This window comes from Eretmochelys imbricata, chromosome 7 (assembly GCF_965152235.1).
Source record: "Eretmochelys imbricata isolate rEreImb1 chromosome 7, rEreImb1.hap1, whole genome shotgun sequence".
In the NCBI taxonomy this organism is placed as follows: Eukaryota; Metazoa; Chordata; order Testudines; family Cheloniidae; genus Eretmochelys; species Eretmochelys imbricata.
In genome coordinates, this window is record NC_135578.1 from 81,117,947 (window position 1) to 81,134,728 (window position 16,782).

The 16,782-nt window shown below is 36.8% G+C and overlaps 1 protein-coding gene across 4 annotated transcripts in view; it reads right to left on the minus strand.

The window, feature by feature from the left end:
* The window catches only part of HERC4 (HECT and RLD domain containing E3 ubiquitin protein ligase 4), a 73,793-nt gene that overhangs the window by 54,957 nt on the left and 2,054 nt on the right, over positions 1-16,782 (minus strand). For 3 of the 4 annotated variants that reach the window (XR_013346642.1, XM_077821711.1, XM_077821712.1), the window contains exons 3-5: positions 14,539-14,821; positions 5,978-6,137; positions 3,623-3,699 (exon numbers count right to left, since the gene is read on the minus strand). Coding sequence is in view for 3 of the 4 variants with exons in the window: in XM_077821711.1 (XP_077677837.1) it covers positions 3,623-3,699; positions 5,978-6,137; positions 14,539-14,764 (463 nt within the window). In the remaining variant the exon portion in view is untranslated. Of the gene's footprint in view, positions 1-3,622; positions 3,765-5,977; positions 6,138-14,538; positions 14,822-16,782 lie in introns of those variants that run through there. The other variant, XM_077821713.1, reaches the window with a different exon arrangement.

Consider the following 16,782-nt stretch of genomic DNA (forward strand, 5'->3'; position numbering starts at 1 on the left):
ACTAATGTCATTTGGTGCTGCTTCCATGTTGCCTGCCTTGAAGGGGGAATTGTTTGCATCCAGAACTCTACTTCTAGTAGAAGACTCCCCCTCCTTCTCATACCTAGAGACACACTAGGCACTATGCAACGTATTACCAATCTGCACTGAATTTAACTCCCTAAAGGTTATGGAGTTCAACTTTCAACATTAATCTGATCAGAGACAACTGAATGTGTTGTCTGTGACAAAGTGACAGCCAATGTTTGGTCTTAATATTTTGGCTGTTCCAATACTCAAGTGAAAATATTCAGAAATTAGATGCTTTCTTGCTCAACAGTACTTATGTGTAATCCCCTGTAATTATCTTACATATAACTAAAACTGCAGATAACTTGCTGTATCTATTTGTTAAACTTAGTGTTCAAAGCCTAGATGAAGCAATTGTGTTCAACCAAGCAGCTGGTACTGTAAGATATTCTTTTACACTTTGTCCTGCCAGAAAAAAATGTCGATTTATAAGTAGTAGCCAGAAATCAGTACCCTTGCCTCCTGAAGCAGCCGTTCAGTGGAGCAGTACATTTAACACTGTTATATTTCACAATAACTAGCTAGAAAACTAAAGGAATTTTTCCACTAGTGAAAGTGGAACTACATATTTGAAACCAGGTACTACATTTTCATGGTCAAGACTGAATTACAATACTTGAATGGATATGTGACTAAAATAATAAATCTTATAATGTTTGAAAGGACATTTATCCTAAAGCGCATAAAATATATGTTGACTTGAATTAACTAACTAACTATCTTCGTGGGTAGAAGTAAGTTCAAAGACAAGCAAATATGCAAGGGTGAATAAAGAATTTGAACATCCTCTCTACAACTCTGCAGTTCTAAACCACTATTTTGCAGAAGACAACTCAATATGCTTTTAAAAAAAGCTATCACTTACGTGATCCCTATTCTGGAAGGTAATAGACTTGAAAAGGAAATAATTGTGCTCCGTAATGCCACAAAGAAATCATATGTACCTTGGCAAGAATAAGTGAATTTTGGTCAGACATGAAACAAGGCTATGCTGCTCTAACTCTAAGTTAATGGTCTGCCCCAGGAAGAGGTATAGATAATGAACACTGACTTTGTGCTTTTCATAATAAGAAGTTTTTTTGGGGGGACAAGTGTAGCATTAAAAGAAAAAGAAAAAAAAACCTAGAAATGCATCTACCAAAAAACAAACAAACAAAAAAAACCTGCTGTAACTAGTGACATTCTGTAACACTGAATAGATAGGCACTGGAAGGTGAAATTTTCATTCTCTGTGAGTTCCACAAATGTCTGCTTAAATCCATTAGTCAGAGATCTTGTGAAAGTTAAAAATTGGGAGTCCTAATTTTCAGAAATGAACAAGTGCATACACATTTGCATATTTAATTTTCACAAGCAAAAACAGGTGCAAAAAAGTCTACTTTTTAAATATCAGGCTGAGTTTCAGTGGATACTGTATATTGTATGAACTAGGGCTGTCAATTAATCGCAGTTAACTCACAAAAATTAATCATGATTAATCGCACTTATAACAATAGAATACTAATTGAAATTTATTAAATATTTTTGGATGTTTTCCTACATTTTCAATATTGATTTCAATTATAACACAGAATACAAAGTGCACAGTCCTCACTTTATATTATTTTTTATTACAAATATATGTACTGTAATAATGATAAACAAAAGAAGTAGTATTTTTCAATTCACCTCATACAAGTACTAAAGTACAATCTCTTTATTGTGAAAGTGCAACTTACAAATGCAGATTTTTTTTTTACATAACTGCACTCAAAAACGAAACAGTGTAAAACTTTAGAGCTTACAAGTCCACTCAGTCCTACTTCTTATTCTGCCAGTCGCTAAGACAAACAAGTTTGTTTACGTTGATAAGAGATACTGCTGCCTGCTTCTTATTAACATCACCTGAAAGTGAGAACAGGCGTTCGCATGGCACTTTTGTAGCTGGCGTTGCAAGGTATGCCAGATATGCTAAACATTTGTATGCCCCTTCATGCTTCGGCCACCATTCCAGAGGACATCCTTCCATGCCAATGATGCTTGTTTTAAAAAAAAAAAAAAAAAAAGTGTCAATTAAATTTGTGACTGTACTCCTTGGGGGTGGGGTGGGGGGGAGACTGTATGTCTCCTGCTCTGTTCTACCCACATTCTACGTGTATTTCATGTTATAGCAGTCTCGGATGATGACCCAGCACATGTTCATTTTAAGAACACTTCCACAGCAGATTTGACAAAACTCAAAGAATGTACTGATGTGAGATTTCTAAAAATAGCTACAGCATTCAACCCAAGGTTTAAGACTCTGAAGTGCCGTCCAAAATCTGAGAAGGATGAGGTGTGGAGCATGCTTTTAGAAGTCTTAAAAGAGCAACACTCTGATGCAGAAGCTACAGAACACAAACCACCAAAAAAGAAAAGTCAACCTTCTGCTGGTGGCATCTGACTCAGATGATGAAAATGAACATGCGTCAGTCTGCACTGCTTTGGATTGTTATTGAACAGAACCCATCATCAGCATGGAAGAATGTCCTCTGGAATGGTGGTTGAAGCATGAAGGGACATTTGAATCTTTCGCATATCTGGCATGTAAATACCTTGCAACGCCGGCTACAGAAGTGCCATGCGAACACCTGTTCTCACTTTCAGGTGACACTGTAACCAAGAAGCAGGCAGTATTATCTCCTGCAAATTGTAACCAACCTTGTTTGTCTTCATCTGTAAGTTCAACTTTCATGATAAAGAGATTGCACTACAGTACTTGTATGAGATGAATTGAAAAAATAATGTGTTTTACAGTGCAAATATCTGTAATAAAAATATAAAGTAAGCACTGTACACTTTGTATTCTGTGTAGTAATTGAAATTAATATATTTGAAAATGTAGTAAACATCCACAAATATTTAAAATAAATGGTATTCTATTGTTTAACAGTGCGATTAATGGCACGATTAATTTTTTTAATCGCTTAACAGCCCTAGTATGAACCAATCAGCTAATGACCAGGCACTTTACAATCATCACTAACAAAGGTGGCAAGACTCAGTTCAGGACAACTGAAAAAATGACGAGAACATGAATGGCCTATTGAAATCAATGGGACTACTCATACACATGACATTATGCAGATCCATAAAAGTCTGCAGGATTAGGGCCATAATTAACATTGTAAAATGCTCTCATTCATCAAGATCAAGTGACAAATTGGATTTTCACATTTTGATTTCCATAATACTCTCAAGGAACATCAGTGAAACAATTATGTATTTTGGAGACTTGTCATACATTTCATTATTTTCTTTTAAACCTATTTCAATTAAAGAGTAGCAGAGAACAATAATCCTAGGGCTATCAGGATACAGCTATGTTTTTATAATAAATATCAAGTAAAAAATTCAGAATTTTATTTAAAAAAAAAAAAGAAGTTTTACATAGCTAAGGCAATAGACAGTGGAACTTGGAAAAGTGTCAAAGGCACCGTGGAGATATATTTTAAAATGTGGTTCTTCTTAAAAATATTCTGTAAAAAACCTTTTGAATTATGTAATAGTAATACTGCAGAACAACTTTACTTACCTTTTGAGAGTGCAAGTGAGTGATAGTAGCCACAGGCAACTTGCATTATTTGGATATCTGATAAGCTTTTGATATTTCTATGGGATTAAAATGGAGAAGGAATTAGACCACCAGATCTTGGCACTACGAAAGAGTACAACATCTGAAGGAAGAATAATACAGAAATGCAAGTTAAACCTTTCCACAAAAGTAGAGCTAAACCTACTTTAAATATTATAAAACATCTTTTAATTTAATTTGTAAATTACAAAATATTAATCCAAAACTCTGGATAGCTGGAACCCAAAGAAGTTTGTTACTGAGTTTTATTAATAAATCAGCAATTTCTCTACAGAATTAGGACTTTTGTTTGGTGTTTTCTTGTTTCAGAGTCACTAGGATGTCATCCACCTGAAGATCTAACATTGAACGGGAGATGCAAAAGGAGACTAGCCTCCTAGATCTAACAAAAGCTTTAAAATGTTTTATTCTTCACCATGGTAATGCAACTTTTTGGCCAAATAATTCCAATGGGTTTACAAGGATCAGATTGATTTTCCTTATGCCACATACATTTGAATGTGAGGGTTAAATTCTCACTCCATTGCAGTCAATGGGAGTTTTGAAACTGTACTCAGTGGGGCCAAAATTTCACGCTAGGAATATAACAAGTTTATGTGAGCTGTTTGACTTGACAAGCTTACTCAAAAGCCTGTAAGTGTATATAAAGATGCATGAAATCAGTCATTGCATTTTGTTTTAAACTAATGCTGTGACTGTGACGTTGGCAGACCAGGTGTCAGCCCATGCCAAGACCTCTATGCCTCAACTGAGCACAGACCAGCATATAGTTGGAAACCAGTCTGGCTCACCTGTGTGTTAGTATTGTTACCATATACGTTAAGTTGATAAGAATGCGTTCAGACTTGATGAAAGGTTTGTACGACGCTGCATGTAGTAATCTCAGTTAGAACATCTGCACCTCCTGTTATAAGTTTATAGTAAGTGTTTGCATTGTAATCCTCTGTAATTATATGAGCCCTGGTTTACACTACAAACTTGTGTCATTATAACTACGTTGCTCAGGGGCGTGGAAAATCCATACTCCTGAGCAACATAGTTATACCAACCTAATTCCCAGTGCAGACAGAGCTATGTTGACAGGAGGACTTCTCCAGTTGACATAACTACTACCATAGGTGGAGTATCTACTCCAACAGGAAACGCTCTCCCATTGGCACAGGCAGCATCTTCACTAAACGCTATATTGGCCCCTGGAGTGCTGTAAGTGTAAACAAGCCCTCAGTCACCAAACACAAAAGGAGCCTTACTTAATGTAAAATGCTGGCTTCCTACAGAAAGTGTTACGTCCTACCCACCAAGGAGGCCCACTGAAACCAAACGAGCCACTGTGAAACGTCAAAGAACAATTACTTGTTTAATTGCATTCCTCCCCTCACCCATGAAGAGAGCCATGTTCGTGAACTCATCCCATCAGCTTGAACTCTGGGGCAAAAGGAATAAAAATACCCCACAAGAAGAAACTGTATCTCTCTGCTGCTTGGACTTTGAGCGGGCAAGATTTCTGAGCATACATCAGAGATCCCCAGCTGCTTAGGCTGGGTTGGCCCTAAAGGACATATAGAGATTGCATATACAGCAGCTTCTGTCACCTTTTGAAACCTAAGGCTAACTCATTAGTATGTGTATGTTTATCTTCTTTAACCATGTAAATAACTAAATTTGTTTTTCTTAGTTAATAAATCTTCAGTTCATTTATAATAGGACTGGCTACCAGCGTTGTCTTTGTTGTAAGTTCTGAAGTGGAATTAACGTGGGATACTTGGCTGGTGAAATCTAAGTACAGAATTTACAGCCAGCTTGGGGTTTGTGCCCTGCTTCTTAACAGTCTGTCCTGAAGTTGGTACTCACACGCTTGAGCCACGCTAGACAGCTTAACAATGATGATTAAGAATCCAATCCAGCAAATACATACACGTGTTTAGCTTTACCACCATGATTTCAACATTCCATTGATTTAAATAAAACTACTCATGGTAGTAAAGTTGAAGCATGTGCTGGAATGGAACATAAGGTGGTATACCAAAAATATTGTTTAAGTTAATAAGGACTGTTAAACATCTACCAAGTGTGCCTATTAGCAAGAACCCACTGAGCGACTGGGCAGAAGGTAATAAAAATTATTATCATGTTCCACAGCTGTAAAGTAACCTTCTATACTTCACAGAATTACTTGACAAATATTTTAATTATGGAATGGTTTGAGCAGTTTCACTTACACATGTCTTTCAATGTAACAAGTTTACTTTAAAAAAAAAAATACACAAATTTTACTTTGATCACTTTTTTATTTACCTGGGTATTCGGATACATTCCTCTGTTCCAGGCAAGCCTAGCTGTCCATCATTAGCAAGGCCCCAAGCATACACTTGGCCCTTGTCATTTAATGCTAGTGTGTGGGCTTCTCCACATGAAACAGACACAATATTTTGGGCATCCAGGGCACCAACATGTTCTAAAAAAGTGAGAGAGGAAAGAAATTATGTTCTAATATATTACAGTTAAACAAAAAATTTCCATTCCTGCCATTGTATACTAAGATATTAAATGAAATATCATGGAAAATTAGACCAAAACCATGCCAAAATACCTTTAGAAATGACATAATCCCAACAAGAGCAAGTTAAATCTCACCCCATTATTATCCCATATAAGCAGTGACCAGGATTAAAATATTGGTACAATACGAGGGCACTCTATCAACTGTAATACACAGAAAATGCAGGATAACAGTAATGGTTCTCTTCTAATCTCATTCATGAAAATGACTACACAGACTCAATTAACATTAAGGTGATTATTACTGAATGATTAAATGTATAACCATTCTAGAAGAGGAAAACATTCCACTATGCACTATTTATCATCATCATCATCATCATCAAGAAGTCCTTCAATAGCAAGGCACAATAAGGCAGGTTACAAACTAAGGCCACCATCTGCAATGGACTCCACATGGGTGGTCTTCTGCATGCATGCACAGAAGAATCAGGGCCTAAAAGCTAAATTTGATGCACAGATACACACAGCAGACCTCTGAAAGACATGTAGTGAATTAAGGACATAAGACTCCATTGTTAACCTCTTGTTTGTCAGTACTCTGTGTGTGCATATCTTCAGCTATGTTTGCCTGTACTCAATGTGTGCACTTGTGCTGGTCAAATAAGCTACATCCCCATGCACTCAATAGCAAAACTTGAGAAACTGGGCAGTTGAGCAAAATTATAAACATATATATTTATCTGAAGATGTGGTTTTCATAAACTGGGAATTAGTTATAGACTGAGAAAGAATGTACTGGGACATAAGCTAATGCAACAGCTGAATAGGAGACGACTGCTGAATGGTTTCAGGGCCAAACTCTGGGAGGGGATGGGACAGAGAACCTATTAGAATCAAAGCTATGTTTTCAAAGGTCATTTACTATACGTTAAATTTTTTTAAATTTTATTTTGAAATTTCAGTTATAATAGTTGATTGGGTTCAAGCATTAATAATCCAAAAGCTGCAGCACTGTACTACTGGCACGAGAACCATAAAGTGAAATTGAGTTGTCCTTTAAATTTTCAAAGCAAAATGAAGAACAAAAAAAGTAAAACAGCACAAACCAGTAAGACTAAATGATATTTTTAAAAACTGTTCATGCTTTAATAATTTATGGTAGTATTAGTAGTAGTACAGGTAAGGCACATGTTTTACGATAGATCTCTCAACATCCCTTAAAAGGAGAAGACTCAAGGAAAACCGTAATAGTCAGAAAAGGAATCCAAGGTAGTAAAAACTGCTTTTGACAGCATTTGTGGTATTAAAAAGCAACTATTTTCCTCCTCTTTAACTTCTTCTGTTCAGAAACCTCCAGAAATTTTTATTTCAACTTCAACAATGTTATGGGGGAATATCAGAGTCCTGTCATTAACACCAAAATTTTCATAAGTCTCCATGAATCATGTGCCCATTTTCAGGCAGTTTATGCTCAATTTTCTAAAGTGTTGAGTTAAATAAAAGCTATGAATCCTCAGCACCTCTGAAAAATCAGGTGCAAGATGTCAAATTAGGCACCCCAATATTGAAGCACACAAAATTATTGAACATCTGAAGTGTAGTTTTCTAACATGTTATGTTTTTCTTAAAGCCCCAGATCCTGTAGTCCTTTGACTCTCAACTTTCATTTTTTACAACATACTTTCTATGCCCCATGGCTATTGGGAAAAGTCTGAGAACATGACTTGAGTATAAAGATTCAGAATCCAGAAGGCTAATAAAAAAAAAACACCCAACAACTTTGGCTTAAAAATTTATTTTTAAGCCAAACATAATTTCTGAACACGAGGTTGGCAACTGAGAGACTGCAGCAGTTACAGAATTCTTATAGATAAGTTAACAGTTGGCAAGCATACAGAAGTACACAGAAGCCCTTTAGTGAAAGCAAACAGGAAATCCACTCTCTTTTGCCCTCCCCTCACACACATGGCAATCTACAGAACATAAAAATAACTTGAACGGTAAGTGTAGCTCTACTCTAAGCATTCCCTGTACCGCCAAATAAGAGGCAGACCAATATGTCACGTATCTGGTCATTTTATAAATAAGTCAAATGGGGGGGGGGGAAGAAGATAAAAAGAAAATAGGAGCTCAGGAAGAAAAATGTTGCCACATAGAAATAGCTTGTAAATTTCATGCTCACGCTTGCTCCTAATTTAAAAGTTCAGTTTGGTGAGAAGATTAAACCCACTAGTAATCACAAAAAATTAGACAGTCAATAAAGGGAAGGCTTTTATTCTGATAACCCCAGACAAACCCCAGACAAATCCAGGAGCTTGCAGCTCTAAATGCTAAAGCGTTGCAGAAATGAACGAACAATTTGCAGCCATTATGCTGTCAAACTCTCCTGCTGGTCTCCTGTCCCAGCTTCACTACCACTGAAGGCAAAATGAACTAGTTATTTGGGTGTATTGGGGGCAAAATGAACTAGTTATTTGGGTTATTTCTGAGAAAGAGTCCTCTGATCTTCCCGAAGCTCACAGCAGCACCCATCCCCACATAAGGAAAGATTATGGTACAAAAAGACAGAACTGAAGAATATCAATTAATCTATTTAAAGCCCTCCTAAATCCTTGAAGGATGAATCCCTTTTGGAGATCATGCAACTACTACACAGCTGTGTCTTACCATGAACCACTTGAGCAGGAGACACTGCCACCCACACTACATGGCTTTTCCTTTACATAGCACACAGCTGGGAACCACTGAGATAGCAATAAATGCTAGTATTCAGGACCTGTAAGTATTTCTATTATAAATACTAACAACAAGAGGAGATTATAACTTGGCTTTAAGGCTTCAGACCACATAAAATTTCAGACCAACTTCTTTTAATACTTCAAAACACAAACAACTTGATACACTCTTCATACTCTTAGAAATTTGGTACATTTAAGTTATTTAAAAAATTAGGAACAGCTTGCTTTCAAACCCTCTCTCAGCTCCAACAGGTGCTTGTTAAACAGAGCCTCACAAATTCACTTTTCTTCATAGGAGGAAAATGTCATGCAGCAGCCCCTAAGATAGATACATTTGGGTGCCTAAAGCAATCCACTACAGCTCTTAAAAACAGAATTTTTGCACCAGTGCATTGTCTTTTAAGTTTGGTTTATTTTCAAATTAAATTGACAAAGATACGGAAAGTTCAGCGAATAACTACTGTGCATACAAGTCATAGTTAAAGCATGAACACTATATTTTACAAGAATCTATATGTATATACCTCATAATAGAATGTACGTCATATAATCTAGTTATACAACCTCTCATTTACAAACTATTGTCAGTGATCTATGGATTGATAAAAATATAAGAATGGCCATACTGGGTCAGACCAATGATCCATCTAGCCCAGTACCCTGTCTTCCAACAGTGGCCAATGGCAGGTGCTTCAGAGGGAATGAACAGAACAGGTAATCATCCAGCGATCCATCTATTCCCAACTTCTGGCAAATAGAGGCTAGGAACACTTCAGAGCATGGTTTTTCACCTCTGACTAATAGCCATTGATGGACCTATCCTCCATGAACTTAGTTCTTTTTTGAACCCTGTTATAGTCTTGGCCTTCACATCCTCTGGCAAAGAATTCCACAGTTTGACAGTGTGTTGTTTTTGTTTGTTTTAAACCTGCTGCCTATCAATTTCACTTGCTGACCCCTAGTTTGTGTGTTATGAGGAGGAGTAAATAACACTTCCTTATTTATTTTTTTTCACATGATTTTAATAGACCTCTATCATATCCCCCTTAAGTCGTCTTTTTTCCAAGCTGAAAAGTCCCAGTCTTATTCATTGCTCCTCATATAGAAGCTGTTCCATACCCCTTAACAATTTTTGTTGCCCTTTTCTGAACTTTTTCCAATATATCTTTTTTGAGATGAGGTGACCAGATCTGTATGCAGTATTCAAGATGTGAGCATACCACGGATTTATTTAGAGGCAATATGATATTTTCTGTCTTATTATCTATCCCTTTCCTGATGATTCCCAGCATTCTGTTAGCATTTTTGACTGCCACTGCACACTGAGTGGATGTTTTCACAAGAACTATCAACAATGATTCCAAGATCTCTTTCTTGAGTGGTAACAGCTAATTTAGAGCCCATCATTTTATATGTATAGTTGGGATTATATTTTCCAATGTGCATTACTTTGCATTGATCAACATTGAATTTCATCTGCCATATTGTTGCCCAGTCATCCAGTTTTGAGAGATTGCTTTGTAACTCTTTTGCCCTCTGCTTTGGGCTTAACTATCTTGAGTAGTTTTGTATCATCTGAAAATTTTGCCACCACACTGTTTACCCCCTTTCTCCAGATCATTTATGAGTATGTTGAACAGTACTGGTCCCAGTACAGACTCCTGGGGGACACAACTATTTATCTCTCTCCATTCTGAGCACTAACAATTTATTCCTGCCCTTTGTTTCCTATCTTTTAGCCAGTTACTGATCCATGAGAGGACCTTCCCTCTTATCCCATGATAACATAATAGGGTTTAAATAAAGGCATGAATATCCTCAGATGAAACAGTGATGGGTGTCACAGAAAGTCACACAAAACACACGAATATTTTAAAGCAGCATAGGGGTTCCAACAAGCCACATTTTTTAAAATTCTACAATTTAAAAGTCGGTCACGGTATAGAAACTGCCTTTTGTATTAATTCTAATCATATTAAAAGACAATTGTCACATTTTGCTGTTTGCGTACAAAGGTAATAAAGGCCCCAGCTCAGTTAATTATTTTTCCAAGATAACAAAAATGTCTATTGGAAGCATGCTATTTACAGTTGTAGTCTTCAAAATGGTCTTCAAATTGTGTCATTTACTGTACAAGATAAACATATTCAGATCTTAATAGCTATTTAAATTTACAAAAGTCAGATCCTGCTGACTTAATTAACATGCACGTTCACACCAGCATATGCTTGCTCACAATTCGAGAGGCATGTGTTAAAATTACAATGAAGCTTAAGTTAATCAGTTTAATATCAACTTACCAATTTTTTTTTAAATAAAAAATTAGCTTTTTAAAACGAAGTAAATATCAACCATCTAGAATGCAACTTAGGAAGCAGCCCTTTAGAACTAAATTCTAAATAAAGACGCTAACCAATAAATGGACCTAATCTATTTGAAAATCAAATAACCATTTGAGAAAGTTTTTTTTAATCTCTTGTTGTTACAAGTAACTTCCAAAATTACTATAACTTGACAGAGATTGGAACAAAATACTTTTTTCTATCCAGTTTGTTTACCTATTGCATTTGACAGCTTTTTATGCTTAGTCAATTTTACTGTATGGCAATAGAATGAAGACATCACTTACATGTACTACTCTGGAGAGAGCTCATGTGTTTACTCCTCCACAATCCCTGCAAGAGGGTGTTTGCCAGTAACAGAAGCAGCAGAGCTAGTATGAAAATGCAGAAATAATAAGCAGGGGAGGAGGAAGGAGTGAGCCTGAATTTGTTTGGCATTGTGACTTTTTAGGCTTACCTAGAAGACCCTTCCTAACATCAGTATGGAAGCTGAAAGCTCCAAAAAAAAAAAAAAAAAAAAAATAGAGAGGACACACTATTCAGAGTACGCTTTCAGAAATTTTATTTTTTCTGATTATTTTAAACGAAAACAAGAGAGTGTTGCTGTAAACAAACTACCTTCCCATCACAATGATTAGTTAGAAAATAAAAAGCTATTTGTCTCCTAAATAATTGCGTGTTTACAGACTGTCAGACAAACTATCATTTTTGCCACAGACCCAGTAACCCAGCTGCTCACAGTGGAGGTGGGGCGGGGGAGGGGGGTGAAAATCATGTAGAGATGTTCCTTAACTTGTGGGAGGTAGATTCCCTTTCCCCTCCCCGCATCTTGATATCCACTGTGAGAAGCTGGGTTACTGGGACTGTGGCAAAAATGATGGTTTGTCCAACAATCTGTTAACTTGCAATTATTTAGGAGGCAAATAGCTTTTATTACATGCATGTCAATGAAATGACTGAAGGATTCATACAGTTGCAGATACAGTGGTTCCACACTGGGGCACAGATAGCTGTGCTGGGTCCCACGATCATGCCTGCCTCAAGGAAGACCACATTGGTTCTGCTGTACTCTATGATTTCTTCAGCTATCAAAGAGAGGAGCGATTTAACTCTTACTGACTCATCTCAGAATTCAATGGCCTGTCCAGGCTGTTTCCCACTTGAAGGCTTATCATTTAGGACACCTTTCGAACTTACATGAAAGAAGATCTAATTAAACATTACACCAATCTTCAGATGTTGCTCTGTGTTTGCTGTTTGAACTATACTGAAGAACAGCACCACCACCACCTTTGCCTCCAACAATTGAAACTGTGATGTGTTGTTGGGTTTCTTTGAGTGTGGGGAAGCGGTGTGGGAAGTGTTGCATGTTATGTATATTTGGACCTTAACCTAATACAATTTAAAAAAAAAAAAAAAGAATGAAGCCCAACCAATGGAAGTACAGTGAATTACACTAAAATTAATTCCTGAAAGGATTCAGATCAAACATTTTTCACTTTCAAACATATAACTAAGGTTCTTCTATGGACACCAACATACTTTGAGAATTTGCCAATGGTGCTTAGGCACTCTACAGTATAAAATAATTTAAGTTGAGAACAGCAACAAATCAGAAACATAAAATAGGAAACTATTCAAACAAGGGGATTTTAGGTATTCAGGACTATTCGTGGAGGAAGACACTGAAAATTATTATGGTTTGTCATGTAACTGGCAAATTATAATGCTACGATGAGAGCCCTGTGCAGATACACAATTTATATCCACAGATACAAGCATAGCTACAGGGCTCTAGTGACAACGAGCCAGACCAGCAGGGCCATGGTCAGCGACTGGGGCAGAAACTACAGTGGCGAAAGCAGCAGCATGTTGGGCCATTCATCAAAGGAGCCAGTGCCCAGCCCAGGCAGCTCCTCCAGTGTGGCTGTGCCGCCCTCAGCCCTGCCCACTGGAACTGCCCGGCTGCAGTTCCTGGCTTGGTCGCTGGCCGTGGCCATGCTGGTCTCCCTCATTGCCGCTAGAGCCCTGCAACTCTGCGGCTATAAATTGTGTATCCGTGCAGGCTGTAGCCATGATCCACTGATCTGCGAGATAATTATTTAGTGTATACGCAATTAATTTTTATAATGGTATAGTTCCACAAGGTAATCTCGCTAATATGTTATCTGGGTAAATATACTGTAAATGAATACTTAAATAACTGAAGAACTATAAACCAGCGATTACATGTGGTGTGAAACTGTAAAAAGCAGGGTTCTACAGGGTCAGTCTTGAATCTAATATTTAGTGTGCCCTGCCTAGAGGAAAGAGTATAGCTTGCATGTACCAACAATATCAGCAAACCCAAAGGAGGAACGGCAAGCACTGTGAAACAGAATTAAAACTACAAGATACAGAGTTGTTAGAGAAACAGAAGTCAACAGAAAATGGTTTAGTTATAATAAATAAAAGGTTTTTCCATTTAGAGAATGTTACAGAAAGATCTAAGCATGACAGACAACTGGAACTTAGCCAGGCAAAATGATGCATCTAAAAAACAACAAAAATCAAGCACTAAAGGTTACACTGGGATGTACAAACTAAGGTCTTTAACCTAAAAATTGTTCTCTCAGAGGGGACCCCCATGTTCACATGCAGACTCTTTGACGGGGACAGAGGTCCACCTATGTAGAGCAATTTGCAGGATTGAGGCCTAGGGTTCTGTGGCCTGAAATGTGCAGGAGTCAGACTAGATGATCATGATGGTCCCTTCTGGCCTTAAAGACTATGAGTCTATCACATGGCAACATGACACAGGTAATTATATATTTTAAAATAATCTATTGAAATTATAACATATTTACTAGATTTGTACAATCTAGAGAAGAAAGGCTATGAACTAACATGATAACTGTATGTACCTATATACAACCAATAAAGTCACTTCAGGTACAATAATAGCTTAATTTTTCTTTTTTTAATTTCAGGCTAAGTGGTAAGATGTCATTTTTATAAAATGCTATCAATTAGGCTGGGTTGGGTAATTGTATAGCTTCATAGGATTTAATATGCTTACTACTTTCTACACCATGAAACAGAAGTACAAAAATCAAAACCATAAAAAGAAAATCTTTAAAGTCCCAATTCTGCAAATACGCATGTGCTTGGGACTACTCACACTCAGAAAGATAGGCACATGTAAATATATTTACAGATCTGAAGCCTAAATGTGGTAACTAAAGTTAAAAACCAACACCTACACAAAATCCACTCTTCATTACTTTTAACTTACCTGGTCTCTTTCTGGATTTTTCATGCCCTAATTGTCCTAGATCATTACATCCACATGTATACACAGTCCCATCATCCAGGACAAAAACAGTGTGTCTGAGTCCACATCCTACATCTCGGACCTTTTTATTTAGGAAAAAGTCACTTTTTCTGGGTTCTAATACAATCTCTTCATCAATTCCACCCAATCCAAGCTGTCCAAAGGATGCATTTCCCCAGCACAACATGGTTCCAGTTGTCTTGATGAGTAAGATCTTGCAACTTCACTGTTCAAAATGTTCCTTCTGTGACAGTGTTCAGGGGAAAAAAAATAAACTACTGTTATAAAGAATACTTAAAGCAACACCATATATTCAAAAATATGTAAACAAATATTTGTTTTTTCTGTAGTAAAATCTTTGATAACTGAAACTGAAACACTTTTAAGAGTCCAACTTACTTGTCACTATTTAAGCTCTTTGTTAACTTTCTGCATTACTCTCAACTTGGAGACAGATAATTTCACTATCATTTTCACTTTTACTATCAGGATCCAAGCGTTGCAGTATTTAGATTTCAGTCACCACACCGGAACATTTATTGGTTTAAAGATAACTATTTCCTTTGGTATTTTCTTGAAAATTTATAAAGGTTTCTAACATTTTTCTAGTCTTCAGTTTTATAAAAGACTATTTTGGGCTACATTTAAATTGCCAATGCACTTTAAAAACTTAAAAGATGTTCTATCAACTTGTATAACTGATAATACAAACTGATATGCCAATAATTATAATATTTACCAAGTACAAGTCTCTTGACACTTGACATTTTAATCAGACCCTAGACCATGATCCTGCACTCTGATCCAGGTAGATGGACTGCTCCATTCCAGTGCACTTTTCTGTGACTTCACACAACACAACTGTCCATGGAGGCAAATCACAATGTGAACTGGGGCCCAAGGAGGGCAACCACTTCTTTGAATTCACTTGTTAAGTTACATCCATGGACACAAACTCATCCATCCCTGCTCCCTGGATCCCATTTTTAAGTTTGTACTGACAGACTACAGCTAGATTTTGAGAAGACACAATGGAACATTTCTCTTCTTTTTGGTTTCTAATTTTGTGTGAAGTACTTGTGATTTAAAAACAAAAAAAACACCAAAAAAACAAAGAACTGATTTCACAGGAAGAGGAATTTCCCCATATTTTCAAAACAGAACCTGAAAATATTCTTGATGAAAAATTACTGCAATTGTTCATTAATTAACACTGTAATCAAAATAGCATGACTGAAGAAGGGAATATTCAATATAAATGTATCATAAATATAGTACATTTAAACAATACTACATCCTGAAAGATCCTCATGTGCTTTACAAACTATATAAATACAACATCACACACAGAGTTACTGTCGCCAACTACCACATTGAGGGCTGCATAATAGTGAAAGGAGCGAAATTATGGGCAAGGATAACAGAGCAAACCATTTCTTTTACCAAAAGTCAGCGTGTAAAAGACAGTACATCGACTTTCATGGTCTCACTGTAAACAGCCCAAATGCAGTAACCTTTGTGGAACTCAATTCATCTGTCTCAGAAGGTTAAAGCATAACCAGATAGAGATAAAATAACGAGGAGTCCTCGTGGCACCTTAGAGACTAACAAATTTATTTGGGCATAAACTTTCGTGGGCTAGAACCCACTTCATCAGATGCATGGAGTGGAAAATACAGGAGCAGGTATAAATACACAAAAAGATGGGAGTTGCCTTACCGAGTGTGAGGTCAGTCTAATGAGACAATTCAATTAACAGCATTTATTCTTTTGCTTAGAGACTGTCTGGTTTGGACAGTGTATATGGCAGAGGGTTATGCAAAAGAATAAATGGACACAAATCTGACTTCAGGAATTATAACATTCAAAAACCAGTAGGAGAATACTTCAATCTCCCTGGTCACTCAATAACAGACCTAAAAGTGGCAATTCCTCAACAAAAAACTTCAAAAACAGACTCCAACATGAAAATGCAGAACTGGAATTAATTTGCAAACTGGACACCATCAAATTAGGCCTGAAAAAAGACTGGGAGTGGTTGGGCTATTACAAAACCTAAACTTAATTTCCCCTATACTAGTTTCCCCCTAATGTTACTCACACCTTCTTGTCAACTGTTTAAAATGGGCCACTCATTACCACTACAAAAGTTAATTTTTTCTCCCATGGTATTCTGCTGTTAATTGAATTGTGTCATTAGACTGA